This window comes from Mirounga leonina, unplaced genomic scaffold (genome assembly GCF_011800145.1).
Source record: "Mirounga leonina isolate KUSES-001 unplaced genomic scaffold, KU_Mleo_1.0 Mir_114, whole genome shotgun sequence".
Taxonomy (NCBI): domain Eukaryota; kingdom Metazoa; phylum Chordata; class Mammalia; order Carnivora; family Phocidae; genus Mirounga; species Mirounga leonina.
Window position 1 is genome coordinate 21,411,023 of NW_023270265.1, and position 19,379 is coordinate 21,430,401.

Consider the following 19,379-nt stretch of genomic DNA (forward strand, 5'->3'; position numbering starts at 1 on the left):
TTTTTATGTATTCTGGATGCAGATCCTTTATTAGATATTTATCTTACAAATATCTCTACCATACAATAATGGCTTGTTTTTTGAAGAGCAGATGTTTTTAATTGTGTTGCAATTTATCTATTGTTTTTTTATTTTGTGGTTTGTGCTTTTGTGTTCAGTCTAAGAAATTTCTGCTTCCTCCAGTGGATGTAAAAATTTTCTCCTATGTTTCCTATTAGAAGTTTTATAATTTTAGCTTTTACATTTAGGATCTGCTTTGTGATCCATTTTGAGTTAACTTTTCTGTGTGGTGTGAGGAAGGGATTGAACTTCACATTTATTTCATACAGAAATTTTGTTGATCTGTCACAATTTGCTTATAGGCTATTCATATGTTATTTTATGAAGTATCTGTTCAAGTCTCTTGCCTATTTCAAAAAACTTGTGTTGTTAACTGCTTATTACTGAGTTATAAGAGTTTTATGTATATTCTAGATACAGGAACTTTTTCGCATGTTTGTTTTGTGAATATTTTCTCCCAATCTGTGGTCGGTCGGTCTTTCTTTCTTTCTTTCTTTCTTTCTTTCTTTCTTTCTAGAGCAGAAGTTTTAAATTTTTAAAAATTTTGATTAAGTCCATTTTACCTTTTTTTTCCCTTTGTGGTTAGTGCTTTTTGTGTCCTAAGAAATTTTTCTGTATCCAAAGTCATGGAGATTTTTCCTGTTTTCTTCTAGATGTTTTACAGTTTTAGGTTTTAGTTTTAACTTTATAATCTGTATTGAATTAATTACTGTGTATGGTATGATATAGGGGTTGATGTTCATTATTTTTCTATTTGGATCCAGTACCATTTATTGACTATCATTTTCCCACTGGATTACTTCTATCTTTGTTTAAAAGCCAATTGACTGTATATGTATAGGTGTATTTCTGGATATTCTATTCCATTGATCTAAATTTCTGTCCTTATGCCAGTAACACACTGTTCAGATTATTGTGGCTTTGTAGTATGTTGAATTAGATTGTGTAAGTCCTCCAACTTGTTCTCCCTTTAACTATTTTGCTACTCTAGGTCCTTTCCATTTTCCATGAATTTGTAAGATTGTTTCAATACTTGAAAATCAATCGATATAATTTACCAAGAAGAAAAATCATACAGTCATCTTAATAAATGGAGAAAAATTACTGGGCAAAACTCTTTTTGATAAAAACTTCCAGCAAACAAGGGATGCAAGGGAACATCCTGAGTTTAATAAAGGGCATTTATAAGACACAGCTAACATCATATTAAATAGTGATGTATTGAATATTCTCCCTCAAAGACTTAGAAAAAGGCAAGGGTATATGGTCTTCATACTTAATTTGGTATCATAATTGGAGATCCTCTCCAGTGCAATAAGGCAAGAATAAAAGGTATGCATTTTGGAAAGAAATAAGTAAAACTTTCTTTATATGAAAATGACATGGATATCTGTGTAGAAAATTCTAAGTCATCTACAAATTATCTACGCAAGTAATAATTGAATTTAGCAAGGGTATAAGTTATATTGTCTAGACACAATAATTAATTGTATTTCTGCATACTAGCAGCAAACAACTGGAAACTGAAACCTAAAATAATTCTGTTTATAATAGCAACACTAACATAGGGACAAATTTAACAAAAAATGTACAAGACCTCTGTATAGATAAATACAAAATACTACTGAGATAAATTAAAGAGAATATATATGGAGCTCCCAGGTTGGTGAACATGTGGAGATTTGGGGAGGGTGGTGTGCTTGGAGAGGGCATGGATGCTACTTGTTATTTTCCCATATCTTACCCTACGCATCTCTTCCATCTGGCTGTTCCTGAGTTACACGTTTATAATAAACCAGTTATCGATGTCTCAGCCTCTCAGCCATCACTTTAAAAGCAACAAATTCGTTGTGGAACAAAGTGGCAACAAATGTCAGATTCTCTTCTCTGCGCTTCCCTGGTCTAACTGCCTTGGTAGCTCTTCAGCACCTTCTGAAAGGTTCCAGGTGAACCAAAGGTTGTTGAGGGACCCTGAGATAATACTTTGTTTTAATAATTTATTAAGAGTTCATATTCAGACAATACCATGCATGACTTGATCTTCCTGTGTAGGCTCCACAGAGCTATGTGGTTGACTCTGCTACCACTTCTACACAGCCTACACAATTTACTCACCCACTGTCCTCTGCCTCCTGTGAGCAAACGCAGTTCATCTGCGTGACATTCCATAAGCAGCACACACATTGTAAAAACAGCCTGGCCATGCAGCAGCTCTTTTATCCATGACATGCAAAAAATAGTCAAGAAGGGCTCCCCATCCCCCCAGGATCTACAGAGTCTTCTTTTTTAAATTTTGCTCTGATGTAAATATCACTCATAACTGAGACAACTGCTAGGCCCAGCTATCACACAATATGTCATATTAATAAAAACAAGAAACGTGCAGGAGTTAATTTACCTAAACACAGTTTAAAGCCAGTTTAATTCTAGGGCATATTTTGTTCCCAGTATTTTGTTTTAAAAATACTATTAGATGTCCATGGCAGTTTTAATATAAAGGTATTTCAACTTAAATATTAGCTCTGAGGATATCAGATATTGTTTTTATACAAAGCTTTTAAATCACAATAAAATAGCAAATGGCAAAGAGATATATGTATATATACATAGATGTGGGTATGCATGTCCATACATATGTTTTTCATATATATATATACACACACACACACATATGTGGGGAGAAAGAGAAAGAGCTCTAGTGTTAGCTAGCTATGCCATGTTTATGGATTAGAAACTTCAGTATTGTTAAAATATTATTTCTGTCCAAATTGATAAATTAATTTACATTACCAAAGCCCCTGCAGGAATTTTTTTCTTTTTTTTAGTTTATTAATATGATAATTTACATTGATTTTTGAATGTTAAACCAAACTTTCATTCTAGGGATTAAACCCCACTTGGTACTGATGTATTAACCTTTTTATATATTGGTACAGTTAATTTATACATATTTCTTTAAAATTTTTATGCCTATGCTCATGAGGGACATTGGTCTATATTTTGTGTGTGTGTGTAATGTCTTTGTCTACTTTTGATCTCAGGGCAGAGATTTGCCCTCACAGAATGAGTTGGAAAGTATTTCCTCCTCTTCAGTTTTCTGGAAGAGTTTGGGTAGAAATGGTATTATATTTTCTTTAAATGTTTGGTAAAATTCACCAGTGAAACCATCTTGGCCTGGAATTTTGTTGTTTGGGGTTTTTTTTTTTTTAGGCAAGATTTGAACTGCAAATTCAATTTCTTCAATAAATTAAGAGCTATTCAGTTTGTTTCTTCTTTTTTTTTTTTTTTTAAAGACTTTATTTATCAGAGAGTGAGCAGTAGGCAGAGGGAAAAGCAGGCTTCCCGCTGAGCAACGAGCCCGATGCAGGACTCTATCCCAGGATCCTAGAATCATGACCTAAGCCAAAGGCAGATGCTAATGGACTGAGCCACCCAGGCATCCCTGTCTGTTTCTTCTTGAATAAATTTTCATAGTTTGTGACTTTCAAGGAATTTGTCTATTTCATCTGAGTGGTAAAATTTTGGGGTATAATGTTCATAACATTCCTTTATTGTCCTTTTATTATCTATAAAATCTAAGTGATATCACTTTTCTCATTCCTGAATATTGATCATCTGTGACTTCTCTCTTTCTTCCTGTTCTTTCTAGCAGAAGTTTTATCAAGTTCATTGATCTTGTCAAAGAACCAGCTTTTTATTTTATTGATGTTCTCTATTGTTTTCATTTCAATCTCTCTATATCATTTATTTCCTTTCTTCTCTTACTTCACATTTCATTTGTTCTTTCTCAAGTTTCTTAAGATGGAAGAAGAGGTCATTGATTTGTATGTATGTATATATTGCTTTAGCAAATTCCGATATTAACAACTTCGTTCATTTCAAATACTTTTTTTCTTGATTTTTATTTTTTTTAATTTTTTATTTAAATTCAATTTAGTCAACATATAGTGTATTATTAGTTTCAGGGGTAGAATTTAGTGATTCATCAGTTGCATAGAACACCCAGTGCTCATTACATCAAGTGCCCTCCATAATGCTCATCATCCAGTTACCCCATCCCCCACCCACCTTCCCTCCAGCAAGCCTCAGTTTGTTTCTATAGTTAAAAGTCTCTTATGGTTTGCCTCTCTCTCTGTTTTTATCGTATTTTAATTTTCCTTCCCTTCCACTATGTTCATCTGCTTTGTTTCTTAAATTCCACATATGAGTGAAATCATATGGTATTTGTCTTTCTCTGACTGCCTTATTTCACTTAGCATAATACTGTCTAGTTCCATCTACATTGTTGCAAATGGCAAGATTTCATTCTTTTTGATGACTGGGTAATAGTCCATCATATAGTATATATATATGTGGTATATATATGTATATATAGTATATATATATGGGGTGATATACCACATCATCTTTATCCATTCAGCTGTTGATGGGCTCTTTCCATATTTTGGCTATTGTGGACATTGTTGCTATGGGAATAGGAATTTTTTTTAATTGATGATATTCTTAAGGATTAGGGTAAGGTGTGTTGGGGTGCCTGGGTGGCTCAGTCAGTTAAGTGTCTGCCTTTGGCTCAGGTCATAATCCTGGGGTCCTGGGATTGAGTCCTACATTGGGCTCCCTGCTCAGTGGGGAGTCTGCTTCTTCCTCTACCCTTCCCCCGGCTTGTGATCTCTCTCTCTCTCTCAAAAATAAATAAGATTTTAAAAAATAAATAAAATCTTTTTTAAAAAAAGGATTAGGGTAGGTTTTTTCTCAAGGAATGATATGATTAAAATAATGTTTGGGGAATGTTTTTCTGTGCTTGAACCTAGCCAAAGTCCAAGAAGTGATGGGGAATATTTTTCTGAAAATCATATGGGATGGAGTGAAACAGGAGGAGGTTGGGAACTTAGGAGACTGAAAGTTCTTAAGGATCCAGGTCTTAATGAACAAGGATTGGGCTCAAAGAGCCATGGAAAAGGAGAGAATAAAATGTCGATTGAGGCTATATACCTTGATACTGTACCAGGTATGTAGGGTGCAGAGTATCTATAAACCTCCTTAAGTTTAAAGATGCAAGGTCTCTGTTCTTCACAAGCTTTCAATCCATGCAGGGTTCCTATATAATCAATTGCTACAGTGTAGTGTTTCATGATATGTTGTACTGGTGAAGTGTAGTAAGAACTGTGGGAAACAGATAAGAGCAATTAATGCTGTCAAGTGGGTTTCAGGTAGGGCTACAGAGGGGAGGTGCCATTTAAGCTGGGTGAAGGAGTCTTAGCAGAGAGAGAAAACAGTGGGAAGGGAAATGCACAGAGGCATTAATGCTAGGCTGGTTCAATACATAGGAAAAAGACCAGTGTGACAGGATATCTTCTCCTTGGGGGTATGTGTCAGTGATGGAGCTGGAAAAAATAGACTGGGACTAAATCATGGAGGATTCTAATACCATCTTCTGCTGCTCACTTTTCTCCCTTCTCATCTCTCTTACCAAAAACATGCATCTTTGTGTGTGTGTATGTGTGTGCATGTGCATGTGTGTACCTACGCATAACTCCAGAATTTCTTGATGTGATTGTACTTCAGCAAAGGAGAGGGAGTCCTGTGAGTGTCACAACACTGCAATCCTATCTGCCTCCACTCTTGGATTAAAGTTCTAATAATGTCTATGACTCCACATTTCTGGGAGAGCAATAGAGTGAGAGGGGTGATTTGCAGGCTGATCGGAGACCGTGTTTACAGTGAGGATTTCCATTCTTTGCGAGTTTTATAATTGAGAATTAACATGTTATGAGCAAACTTCTTTTGTGATCCTCCACTTTACTATATTAGCAACCTTATCAATATATTAGTTCAAAAATATTTGTATAACTTTGGCATCTACCTATCGTTTAACTCCTATTTAATATACACAGAGTATAAAGATTAGGGTATCTCTGGGTTCTCTGTGTCAACAGTCTAGCATCACAGACTTTGAAACCTTTCTGATAAAGGGAGTGGAAGTCACAATGGGTTAAGTCTGTGGGGTTTTGGAAAAGGACCCAGATTAGTACACAAGTGCCTTTGGGGAATGTTTTAAAAGCTTTGTTTCTTTGTAAGTTATGGGGTTTCCATCATAATAGTTCAGAGAAAGGAGGTCAGGAGGGAGTGGAGCAGCAAACATTCAGTGGAGAAGAAAGAGTGAAGACTGACTCATCATGTAGGGTTTGCGTGTGGGTGTGCCTGTAGAAGGGAGAAAGGGAGGAAGGGTTATGTAGGCAAAATATTTTCTTTAATCTCTGCAGAGTGGTCTTTGGGGAAGAGAATGCATAAGTGAATAACTGTGGCATGGTTGTTTATCTGTCATATACATGATACTATAAGTGAATCTCTAAAATCCTTTAAGTTTAAAGATGAAATAGGACTATTACATCCTGTTACCAGCTTTGACAGTTGCCCTAGTATTTCTTCCCATGATGGTGAAATTACAACTTTCACTTTCTTTGATTGAATTAAATGTTCTCCTAAGAACTTCAGATAAATTCATAGTTATGCATTGTATTTTCCTACTTCTTTATCTTCCTTTATGGTGTTCCTTTTACCCAAGGTCTCTTTTTTGGTTATGGATACAAGTAATTGCTACCTCTCTGTAAAGTTCCAGGTTAAATCCCCCTCCATCAGAACTTTACTGATCTCCTGGTCCACAACTACCTTACTTCTGAACTTGGAGTGTAACAGGTGCTTAATAAATAATTGATAGTTGTCTGATAGTTTTTGTTGTTGGTGGTGGTGTTAAATCCCACCTCCTTCTGACATTTACAATCATAAAAAACAATGGGCTTGTATTTAATATTTTTCTCATTTAACTGTTCTTTATGACACAAAGGATTTCATTTGGCCTAGAAACATAAAAGTAGAGACATATTGCCAATTAGTGAATATAACTTTCCCTCCAATGCAGGAATTCTCTCTACAGGTTCCTTGTTATATTACATCTCTACTTTTAGATAAGCCATTCAAATACTCTGAGCATAATCCATAAAATGGGAGTGATAATAGTATTTACCTTTATTAGTTAGGAAAAAGTTTGGATGTAAGTGACAGAAAACCTAAAATAGTAGTTGCTTAAACAACATAAAATTTCTTTTTCTTTCCCCCAAATCCAGGGAACAAGCACCCATGCTTCTATCTTATTTCTTTACTATGAAAGGTATCCATTCTTATGTTTACCTCATGGTCTAATATGGCTGCTTCAGCTCCAGTCATCATGCCTTCCCTCTGGCCAGCAGAAAGGAGAAAGGGGGAGGAGAAAGGCACACCTTTCTGTTCAAAGACTTCCCAGAAATAGCAAACCACTTCTGCTTATTTCTAATTAGTAATAACTTAGTGACATGACTTCATCTAGCTAATAGTGAGGCCGATAGAGGGATGGCCATATGCTTGGCTAAAATTCAGAGGTTCTATTACTGAGAAAAATGAGAACAGATTTTTGGGGACAATTAGTAGTTTCTGCCACCCTACTGATAATGTTATTATAAAGATTAAATGAGATATTATATACACTGTGCTTAGAACATGCCTGACACAAGATACATGTTCAATAAGTATGAGCCATTATTTTTATAATTAACCATTATAGACAGTATTCATTCACTCTAATATTTGTTCAACACCTATTGAACACCTGCTATGCTGAACACTGTGCCTCTCTCTATTTAAATCCCTGTATCAACAATGAGGAGAAGACTGCCATCCAAGATAGCTTCTCCTTTGTTAAACAGATCTAAAAGAGAATACTTTATTACAGTAATCCAAAGCATACCTCCCCAGTAATTCATTTGTTTTGGCCCTAATCCTACCTTTTGAAACAATATGTAACCAGCCTATTTCCTCATCTCAGTTCTTCAAATATATGAAGATGGCTTTTAAGCCTCCCACTTAGTTTTCGGGCTCTAACCAGGCATTTTATTAACTCATTTATCTAGCACACGGTTTGGTAAACTTTTTGTATAAAGGGCTAGGTGGTGAATATTTCTGGCTTTGTAGGCTGCATGGTTTCTGTCACAGTTTCTCAACTCTTATCATTGTAATGCAAAAGAAACCATAGACATTACATAAATGAATGGCCATGGCTGTGTTCCAATAAAATTTTATTTACAAAACCAGATAACAGGTCAAATTTGGACTTCTGTCTGTAGTTTGCTAGCCCCTGGTTTAGCCCAGATTCTGGAGTCAGGTTTCTTGGTTTTGAATCCTGACTCCACCATTCTCCAGCAGTGTGATCTTTGGCAAGCAACTTAGCTTCTCTGTGCTTTGGTTTCTAATCTGTCAAATGTGGATAATGATAGAACTGATCTGTATTAGTTCTCTCTTGCTGTGCAACAAATTACCTCAAAACAGTGTCTCAAAACAATAAACACTTCTTAACTCATATTTTCTATGGTTCAGGAATTTGGGAGCTGAGTGCTTCTGGTTCAGCCTTGCTCATGATGTTAGAATCAATATGTAGAATGTAGACCATGGCTGCAGTCATGTGAAGCCTTGACTGGTGTTGGAGAATCCCTTTCCAAGATGGCTTACACCAGTGGCTATTGGCAGGAGGCTTCGGTTCTTGCCACATGGAACTCTCCTTATGACATGGCAGCTGATTTCCCCCAGAGCAAACAAGAGGAAGAGCAAGGAGGAAACCCCAATGATTTTATGACCTTTTATGATCTACTCTCAGAAGTCATAAACTGTAACTTCCAACGTATTCTGTATGTTGGAAGGAAGTCACTGAGTACAGCAAGGGGAAGGCAGTTAGGCCCCAGCTTTTGAGAGGAGGAGTATCAGAGAATTCGTGGACATATTTTAAAACCATCATGCTATCTTGTAGGGTTGAATAAGAATTATATGAGTTAATAATTTCAAAGTGCTTAAAACAGGAGTTAAGCAGCACTTGCCTTGAATTACCTTCCTCCCATAGGTGAGAAAGGACACATTAACAGTCAGTCTGGAGGTTTTGGCTTTAAAAGTTACTCTAAATAATAGAGTAAAGATACTGAAACCAAGTTACTGCCATAAGCCATAAGCCATTAAAATTATCTATATAGTTCTTGACATGAAAAGCTATTCATGAATTGAATTTGTTAAAAAAAAAAAAAGCCAGTGTAAATCAGGATGTACAACATGATCAGGTGCTTGTGTAATTATATACATATACCTCTGTGTGTTGGTGCATAGGGAGCCTTCTGGAAGGAGTTTTCTCAAAGTATTAATAGTGGTTATCTCTGGATAGTGGGATTTATGTTAAGTTGAAAATTTTTTTTCTTTGTGTTTTTCTGCATTGTTTGAATTGTTTTACACTGAGCACATATCTTCAAAAATAAGAGAGGCATTTCCCCAAAGAAAATAAAAAAGAAACGAAGTTGGAAGGAGGATGTGAAAGGTGGAAGGGTTAGGTTGAACCAGGACCTTGCTGCTCTTTGTGGCCTTACTGACTCCCTGTGAACTATCTGATTGATAGGGTGTCCTCTGATTTTTCAAGGTAGTTCTGAAGACTGCATGTGCTGGGAGCAGGTGAGAGTTTGTGACTGCACTTGAGTGGCATATATGTAAGGGAAGAGTAGTTGCTACTTCTTTGGTACAAGAGGAAAAGGGAGAAACGAGGGGAAGAGGGACACCTGTGTGGCAAAGGGCAAAGATAGATCAAATCTGCTGTTGACAGCAGAGCATGAATGCTCATCCTTTGTCTTGGAAATGACAGCTTTACCTACAAAGGAATGGTATACTTGTGATGGGTACCCACAGTCTCATAGTGCCTTATATATCCTTGATAATTACACTTGCCACACTGGATTGAAATTTGTTCAATTCTCCCTCTCTCAATAGACTTGCAAGCAGGTCCTGGATATCTAGCCCATTTCACAGTTCCAAACATAGAACAGGGTTCAATAATTTGGAGAATAAAGATAAGCTGAATTATTTTTTTAATAATGCTTTTCATAAATTGAAAATTTTTATGTCCACCGACATTCACCTGAAAAATTTCTTATTCAAATAAAACAGGGAGGGACGTCTGGGTGGCTCAGTTGGTTAAGCGTCTGCCTTCGGCTCAGGTCATGATCTCAGAGTTCTGGGATTGAGCCCCGCATCAGGCTCCTTGCTCAGCAGGGAGCCTGCTTCTCCTCTGCCTGTTGCTCCGCCTGCTTTACTCTCTCTCTCTCTCTCCCAATTAAATAAATAAAATATTAAAAAAAAATAAAACAGAGAGAGTACACACACACAGTCACATTTGTCACATCTGTTCTTTGTTCATCTTTTCCCCTTTTTTGCCTTTTGATTCTTTGAAATTTTTTATGATTCTAATATTTTGACTTATTACCTATATCTTAAAGTGGTTGCATTGGGGCTTATAGTATACATCTTTAACTTATGACAGCCTGCCTTTAAGTAATATTATACCACTTCACGTAGAAAATAATCTTATAACAATATACTTCCATTTCTCTTCTCTTGACCTTGTGTTTTTATTGTCATATAGTTTTTTCTGCATTTGTTAGAACCCCATAATACATTGCTATTATTTTTGCTTCAAAAGATCAACTATCTTAAGTGATTTACAATAAGAAAATTTGTACTTACCCACATATTTAACATTTTCCATACTCTATTCTTTTACATCGATCCAAATTTCTATCTGGTATCATTTTCCTTCTGCCTAAAGGACTTCCTTTAACAGTTCTTATATGCAAGTTTGCTGGTGATGACTTCTTTCAGCTTTTATATGTCTAGAAAGTTTTTATTTTTGTTTACAAAAGATATTTTTGCTGGGTATAGAATTCTAAGTTGGCAGTATTTTTTCTTTTTTTTCCTTTTAAAGTATTAAAAGAAATAAAGTACTTTGGTACTTTAAAGATTTACTCCACTCTCATCTGGCTTGTATTGTTTCATATTTTATTTGTTCATCATGATAAGTGTACTCTTTAATCCTCATCCCCTATTTCACCCATCCCCCCACCCACCTCCCCATAGCTTGCATTGTTCCTCATTAGAAGCCTGCCACCATTCTTATCTTTGCTCCTCTCCACTTAATTTGTCTTCTTTCTCCAGTTTTTGTGGCCTTACTGAACTTTCAACTTTTTTTTTCTTTAAATCAGCCCTCTGTTGGGTTCAACCTGAGTTCCTCTTTCCTCCCCTGTAGCATAGCTCTCAAGCTGTAAGCTAGGGCATTTATAGGGCTCACCTCATTTGTTTTTTCTTTCTTATTTCAGGAATCACTATTCTGTGCTACCTCTTGTTCAATATCTAAAAACCATTATTTCGTAATTTTTTTTCTGATTTTTTCAGTTGTTTAAGATGGAGGGATATTTCTGGTCTCTGTTATTACTCTACTTCAGCTGGAAACAGAATTTCTGAAATACTAAATCAGAAAAACAAATACCTAAAACATTGAAAGTAGCTATCAATTGCAAAACTCCTTCCTCAAAATTGGTTCATATTTAGCATTAGCTTAGAATTATTATGAAGTTCATTTTAAAAAATTTATTTAGTGCCACAGCATTGACATCATGTCTTTTTCTTTCAGGAAACATTGAAACTGGATTTTTAAAATCATTAGTAAGTCAGTAATGGATCAGAATTTGCAGAATGCAATCCCGAGTAAAAATCTCCAAAAGAATTACTTCAAATAATAGAGGAAAGAAAGTTGAACTGCCACCTTAAAACCGTGGTCTAGAAAAACATATTGCAGACGACGGGAAGTGATAACTGGGGAAATTTATTTGGCTCTTAATGCACCTGAATCAAAGAAATTGTCACACTGTTTCTCAGAGGACTTGTATATCTAAGATTATTTTAATAATAAGTTGTTTTATAAGCATCTTGACATGATCACCAGAGAGGAGAAACAGCAATAGCTAAAACCTGTGTGTGCGTCAAGATGACGTCTGAAGAAATGGCAGCTTCTGTTCTCACACCTGTGACTCAGAGAAAAGTGACGTCTACTCCATCGGCTGTAGATGAAAGTAGTGAAAAGGTCTCGGACATCAGTGTTCCAAAGGTACATAGTGTCAGGCAGAGCGGGCAGACTTCTACCATCCCATGGATGAACAAGCTTAAAGAAGAATCTTCTGGAAGCAACTTGCCCAAGATTCTCTCCATAGCAAGGGAGAAAACAGTGAGCGATGAGAACAGCAATGAAAAGTGCTGGGCAGAAAGCACACCAGTTTCTGTGAAAAACCTTAACATTAACCACAACAACATACTGACAAACCGCCAGGGCATCCTTCCTCAGAGCCAGTGTTATGACATGTGCACTTCTGTCATGGAGGAAGACCCATGTTTGGAAACTGGAATCCCATCCTCACTGGAAAGAAAGGCATTTCCTGGAATTCAACTGGAAATCGATCGACCTCGCATGGACATTAGCCCCTTAGGAAGTCAGTCAGCTGTTGTAGAGACTGGCCAGGCAGACCCTGACAGTAACACGGCAGCATTTCACTTTCATTATGAAGTTGAGAGAAGAGTGTCAGATGCTTTCTGTACCCTGTCAGGTAACTTGATTTTGGATGATTGTGGAAACTGTGTACCACTGCCTGGTGTTGGTGGGGAGCAAAAGAAAAATTATGTGGCATATACTTGTAAACTCATGGAATTGGCCGAAAACTGTGATAATAAGAATGGGCAGCTTCAGTGTGATCATTGTGACACCTTGGATGACTTGTGCTTTGAAGGTTCTTGCCAAAGGGCCAGTGTGGTATGTTCAAGTGACAGCTTTTGCAGGGAGGACTTGACTAACAGTCCACCTGCCAAGACCTTTCTGAGCCATTTTGAGGACTTCCCTGATAATTGTGAAGATGTAGAAGAAGATTTTTTTAAGAGCAAAAAGGAGAGGTCCACTTTGTTAGTGAGGAGATTTTGTAAAAATGACAGGGAAGTAAAGAAATCTGTGTATACCGGGACAAGGGCAATCATGAGAACTCTGCCTTCTGGTCACATTGGGCTGGGAGCTTACAGTTACATCGATCAGAAGAGAAGTGGTCTCTTATTGCCCAGTGGGAGAATTCTGGAAAGGCTGTCAGCGGTGGCGATTAGGCAGGACGGGAGCCAGTGCCTATCAGAAGCCCAGTGGTATCGGGTAAGAGTTAAAGTTTCATTTTTGACCACTTCTTTAAATTTGATCTTTGAAAATCCAATTTTCCATTGTTTTAATTCATGGAAAGTTTTAAGTTCTGTCAAATTGTGATTCTTAGGGGAAGCATTTTGTAGTTATTGGAAACCAGTAGACCTAACGTGATACTCCAATTGGTAGCTATCAAGATTGAGTTAACTTTGCAACGAGGTAAGTATATATGTAAAATACACATATATATGTCATCAGGAGTGCAGAAATTAGGGAGACTCCCTGGTTACTGTTTGTAGGATTATAAGACAGACTGCTGATAGTGGGAAAGCAGCTCCATTGACTGATTATCTAGTCGTGTCCTTTGGAGGTACATGCTTATGTCTTCCTTCTGCCATATTTTTAGGTTGCAGGGCCTAAAAGCACTTAAAATCTGGTTTCCTCCATTTTCCAACCAATGTTCCCAGTTTCTTCCCTTTTCATCTTTTTTGTGCCATGGACCCCTTTGGCAATTTGGTGACGCCTGTGGACTCAGAACAATGCTTTTAAATGCATCAAATGAAATACAAAGTGTTATAAAGGACACAGATTATGTGGCCATAGGTACACTTACCAAGATATTGTTTGAAATTGTGATATACAGCAGGGTAGGTGCTTCTTTATTAACACATTGGACAGTGGCATTCAGTGAGGCGATAACTACTGTAATTTCTAAGTAGTGAGGAATGTCAGTAGCGAACGGTTTCCCTGGGACTTCCCAGTTTAGCCCTGCAAATCCTACATCTAGGGAAACCCCCTCAGTCCTGAGCAGACGAGGGCAGTTGGTCACCCTAAATATAAATACTCTTTCACGGTTTTGACGATGACTGTAATATATGGAAATATCTGTGATTTCTATCAGTGACAAGATCATAGGTGCTGCTCCTACTACTGAGCCTTATTGCCTATATTCATAACTGAAGGACATGCCAAATGTCTAACTCTCACATTCCAGTGTTTCACAATTCCTTAAGACCTGGCCTTGTGAATAAATACCCAGTCTAGAAAAACATTCCTTTTATTGAAACATAATTGGTGTATTTTTACTGTCACCATCATCAGTCACAGGACCTGATACTTACTGTGCATTTTACACGTACTAGACATTGGGTCACATAATTTACATACTTGATTTCATGCAATCCTCTCAACTACCCTCTGATACTGGTATGATTATTAACCCCATTGTATTGCTAAGAAAACAGAGTCTCAGGGAAGTCATGTACCTTGTCCAAGGTCACTTAACTGCTAAGTGGTATAGCTAGGATTGAACAGAAGAATTATGTTCATTTCAGAGTCTGTTGATTGAGTAACCACACTCACTGATGCTTCTGGACTTGGCTGTGTTCAGTGCGGCAGTTCTAACCCTGGTTCTGTGTTAGAACCACAGTGTCCAGGCCCCACTCCTGACCCTCTGAATCAGAATCGCTAGGGTCGGGCTCAACATGAATGTTTTTTCAGAGATCTCCTGGGGATTCTATGATTCTGTGGAGTTGAGAACCGCTCTCCAGGAGCTTTAACTGAGCTCTTTGTTCTTTGGTCGGGACATTTAAGGAATATTTGCTCTCTCCTAAAGACCCTGACCCTGCTTGGGCTCTCAGGAGTGGCAGGGCTGAGCTGAAAGCCTGCCTGAAAAGGGATGACCCGCAGGCCCTTCTTTCTGTGCATTCAACCTACCATTCACCCAGCAAGTGTTCGCAGATTTGTTTTTGCCACCTCATCTGATTCCTCATAAAACCTGAGTCACAAGCAAGGTGATTTCAGCGACACACAGGCTCCCCAGCTCTTGAGACTGAATTTTGTCCATGCAGGGAGAAAGGACCTCATCACAGTAATGTGTCTTCCCAATTAAAAAGGCAGGGATTTAAAAAATTCATGCATACCTGAAGTTGAATGTTAAGAACGCAACAGAAATTTAAATGCAGCAAAGGAAATGGAAACCGATTGGTTGAGAACCGTTATCATAGGCCCCCCCCGCCCCCCCCACACACTTACACAGGCATGAGGGTCATTCGTCTGCTGTAAATAATTGCAGAATAATTTCTGGCATGACCATACTCACTCCTCTAATTTCTGGAGCACTGCCACTTCTCCTGAGAATGTTCATGAGTCCCAGGTCTAGAGTTCCAGTCTGCCCCTTTCTGTCAGTCAGAGGCCCTGGGATGGGTAATTTCCAGTGAAAAGGACCAAAGAGATGATGCAAATCATATCCTCCCTTCTTAGTCTTTGGAGGCTGGGAGAGGTTGCTACACCTCGGTCAGAGTGAACTCTAAGAAGTCCTCTCTCCTCTCTGACTGGGTTTCCAGGAGGCTGTGGGCATATTTATGAACCATTAAGATGAAGCTGGGGAAGGGGCTGACTGTCCTGTCCTTTCTGAAGGGAGAGTTCTGAAAGGGAGAGCCCTTTTTGAATAGTCAAACCATACCATGGCAGGAATGAATCAGTATTTTCTAAAGTATAGTATTCTTTCAGTGTCTCAGTTTTTAGTTTAGAGTCTGGTAGAAATCCTTCTCAAAGTTGCACAGATGAATTTTAGCCACTTCCCCCAACTCCTCTAAGTGGCTTCCTTCACCAGAACAATGCAGACCCTAATGCAATGCTCCTGTCCCTGACCATTTCACACATATCCATCCTGGTTCCCCAATCAGATTATAAGTTGATTAAGGGCAAGAAGTGGCCCTACCCTTTTTCTACTCTCTGAGATGCAAGCCTAATGCCAAGTATATAGAAAACAGGACAATGTCATCTTAGGAACATGGTCTCTGGAGTCAGTCAGCCTGAATTGAAAGTCAACTACTGTGAGTCCTCCATTTACTGCTGGTGTGACCTCCGGCAAGTTCTTTGACTTCTTTGTTTCTAATTACCTTATAAGTAAATTGGAGGTAATTGTATTATTAGGGGGTTAAATGGAATGGCCCTGTGAAGTTGACAGCACAGCATCTGGCAAGGAGTGGGAACCACTGTTCTCACTCTGGCAGTTTATCATATGCTTTGTCATGAACATGTCCCCACCTCCTTCTGCTTTTTTGGAGCTTCTCCCATAGGGGAGTTTATGGTGGTGTGAATTTGAATGTCTATCTCCCAGTCTATGATGTGGTAGCTTGTACAATGCTTCTGCACATTTGAAGAATGTGTTGTGTGTCCAATTAGTTCCTCTGCCTCCCATTGAAATTTTTTTCTTGTATGCCTTCGTCAGAATGACCCAATTAATTTATGTTTGCACAGCTGTGCAGAGAAGAATGGGAGACATTAATGAGGATTAATGCTTGCTGACTGACTAACCATATTGGTATCCTCCTCCCCTTGCATTGTGAGAAATGAAAACTCTACCCCTTATGCAGTTAGAGCCACGCTCCTCCTGCTCTCCTGCTCTCCATTTATTGGCTTCACAAGATGGCATATTTTGGCAAGTGGCTGAAGTCTCCAGGTTGAAAGTTTGTTAAGGGTGTTTTTCCTTTTAAAAAAATCCTCTCCCAGGGGCACCTGGGTGGCTCAGTTGTTAAGCATCTGCCTTCGGCTCAGGTCATGATCCCAGGGTCCTGGGATCGAGCCCCGCATCAGGCTCCCTGCTCAGCGGGAAGCCTGCTTCTCCCTCTCCCACTCTCCCTGCTTGTGTTCCCTCTCTCACTGTGTCTCTCTCTGTCAAATAAATAAATAAAATCTTTAAAAAAAAAAAATCCTCTCCCTGCCTGAATTTTGGGGGGAGTTTGGAGTACTCAGAGTTATTCTGAATATGAAGGACAAGAAGTTTCTGCCTGTCCTGGAATCATTCATGTCACCTGAGTTCCGTGTGCCTTGAAGGATGGAGCGTGGAGGAGGCGAGGGTGGCCGGGGCAGACAGGCCACGAGCTCCCATATCATCCCTTCATTTATGTCCCTGCCATGGTCTGCAGGAGGAGTCACTGTGTAAGAATATGTACGGCAAAATAGAAAACAATGAATTTATTGTTTAAAAAAATCAGACTAGAAAAACTGTAAATTAAGAAGGAAAATCAAACCAGCTTCTGTGTTGCTAGTTCTTACTCTTCTTTCTTCCTTCTAAAATATATCTTTCTTCTTCACATTGTATTCTACTCTTTAGCAGAGAGAATTAAATTTAGGAGGCAATGAAAAATTTTTGAGTGTTTAACATAAATACCTTTGTCAGTATATATGTCTTTGAGTCCATATTTTCTCTGCTAGATGTCAAGGCACCAACCAATAATAAATTCATCTTCCAAGTTGTAACTTTTAGGGATGATCAGATATCCATTGAGCCCTGCTGTCCAGTGTTGTAACAGATGACTGCTGAAATAGCAACATGTTTTATTTTCTCCTCTAGAAATTTGGTCTCCCTACAGGTTGGGTACAGTGTGGACCTTGAAACAATTAAAATTTCACAGGGTGTGCAGGCTAAGCTAAAAGCCTGAGCTCAGTGGCATGCCAGGCCTCCTCTTCCATTACTAAGGGTTATGTCAAGTTCATGACATGGGTATAGGACGATGCTGGCCCCTTCCTGCTGAGCACAGTGAAAGGGAATCCAGATCCCGGACGGACAGCCCCTGCACAGTTTAGTCACGTCTGGTGCATCAGTGGAAAATGTGACAGGCTGTCAGAGGCCGACTCTGATGATTGGACAACTTTCCCTTATTAACTGCATCAGGGCCGTTTAGGATAAATTTACTTCCGCATCTCTGTAGTTACACCAGCTCTTTGGCTAGGATTTGGCAAAAAAATGGAATGAAAATGAAAAATGCTGACCCTGGACACTAATTTAAGGTGAATATATTCATGGCAACTGTTATTAAGATGGTAGCCTTGGGACAGTATCAGCACTAGGATTTTTTTTTCCTTTTCCCCAGATGTCCTGCATAATAGGAATTAGCAGCTGGAAAGGCCTCATCCCTGGAAATGGGCCATGGTTAAAATGTGGTCTGAAAAGAATCGGAACCCATAGGCAAGGATAAGACCATCACATGGAGTCCTGATCTAATGCACACCCTGCATTTCTACACAAGCTGCCCATAGAATGACCTCCTGTAGTCATGAGTGATAATAGTGTCCCTCTCCCTTTGGTCCCCTCCCTGGGTGCTGATTCAAGTATAACTGTCCCCTTAGGGCTTATAGCCCTCTTGGAGTAGTGCGGAGGTTTCTTCCCCAGTGGCCACAGGATTCAGCATCAAGGACTGAAGCATCATTGGGTGTGAAGGGTGACCATCCCCTGACCCTTACATGACTAGACTAACTCATGGCTCAGTCAGGGCCCTCCCTGAAAAGCTGTTCTGACAGTGGTACTGGGTCATTTTCTGGTCTTGATGAGCCTTATGACACCAATATGGTGTTCCATCTATTGGTTATTTTTTCTAGCAGCTGGCCTGGATGCATATAGAGCCTCAGATTAAATATGGGTCCTGCAGAGCTCAGGCATCCAAATCCCTACCCTAACCAACATTCAGCCCTTGAGCCCATTCCCCTTCCCTGTCATTTAGGCCATCACCCCTCAAACGCTCAGTTTTCAGCAACCCAGAGACACCATCATCTTTCAAGGGTAAGGAGAACCCATACTTTGAATCCCAATAGCAGAGCTCTTTGGAGGCAAGGAGAACTTCTTTGATTTCTTCTGTTTTTAATAGATTTATTGAGATATGATTTATATACCATACAGTTCACCTATGTAAAATGCAAAATCCAATGTTTTTATATATTCACGGATATGTGCAACCATCACCACAATTTTAGAACATTTTCATCACCTCAGAAGGAAACCACATACCCACTAGCTATCACCCTCCAGCTATCACCCTCCATTCTCCTCATCCCATCTCCCCTCCCCCACCCAGAAGCATCCACTAATCTACTTTGTATATCTATAAATTTCCCTATGCTGGACCATCATATGAATGGACTCATATAGCATGACACTTTGACTGGCTTCTTTCACTTAGCATAATACATTTTTAAATTTTAATGCCAGTGTAGTTAACATGACAATATTTTTAAGATTCAAGGTACATCTGTACTGTAGCATGTATAGGTACCTTTTTTTTTTTTTTTTTTTACCTCTGAAAAACACTCCATTGTATGAACATATAACATTTTATTTATCCATTCATCAGTTGTTGGACATCAGATTCTTTCCACTTTTTGTCTGTTACAAATAATGCTGCTATGGGGCGCCTGGGTGGCTCAGTTGGTTAAGCGACTGCCTTGGGCTCAGGTCATGATCCTGGAGTCCCGGGAT

The 19,379-nt window shown here is 38.7% G+C and overlaps 1 protein-coding gene across 1 annotated transcript in view; it reads left to right on the plus strand.

Moving 5' to 3' along the window:
* Window positions 1–19,379, plus strand: part of PLCE1 (phospholipase C epsilon 1) — a 315,612-nt gene that overhangs the window by 25,562 nt on the left and 270,671 nt on the right. Inside the window, exon 2 of the mRNA XM_035025358.1 lies at window positions 11,585–13,135. Coding sequence (XP_034881249.1) covers window positions 11,939–13,135 — 1,197 coding nt within the window. The 5' untranslated portion in view covers window positions 11,585–11,938. The remainder of the gene's footprint in view (window positions 1–11,584; window positions 13,136–19,379) is intronic.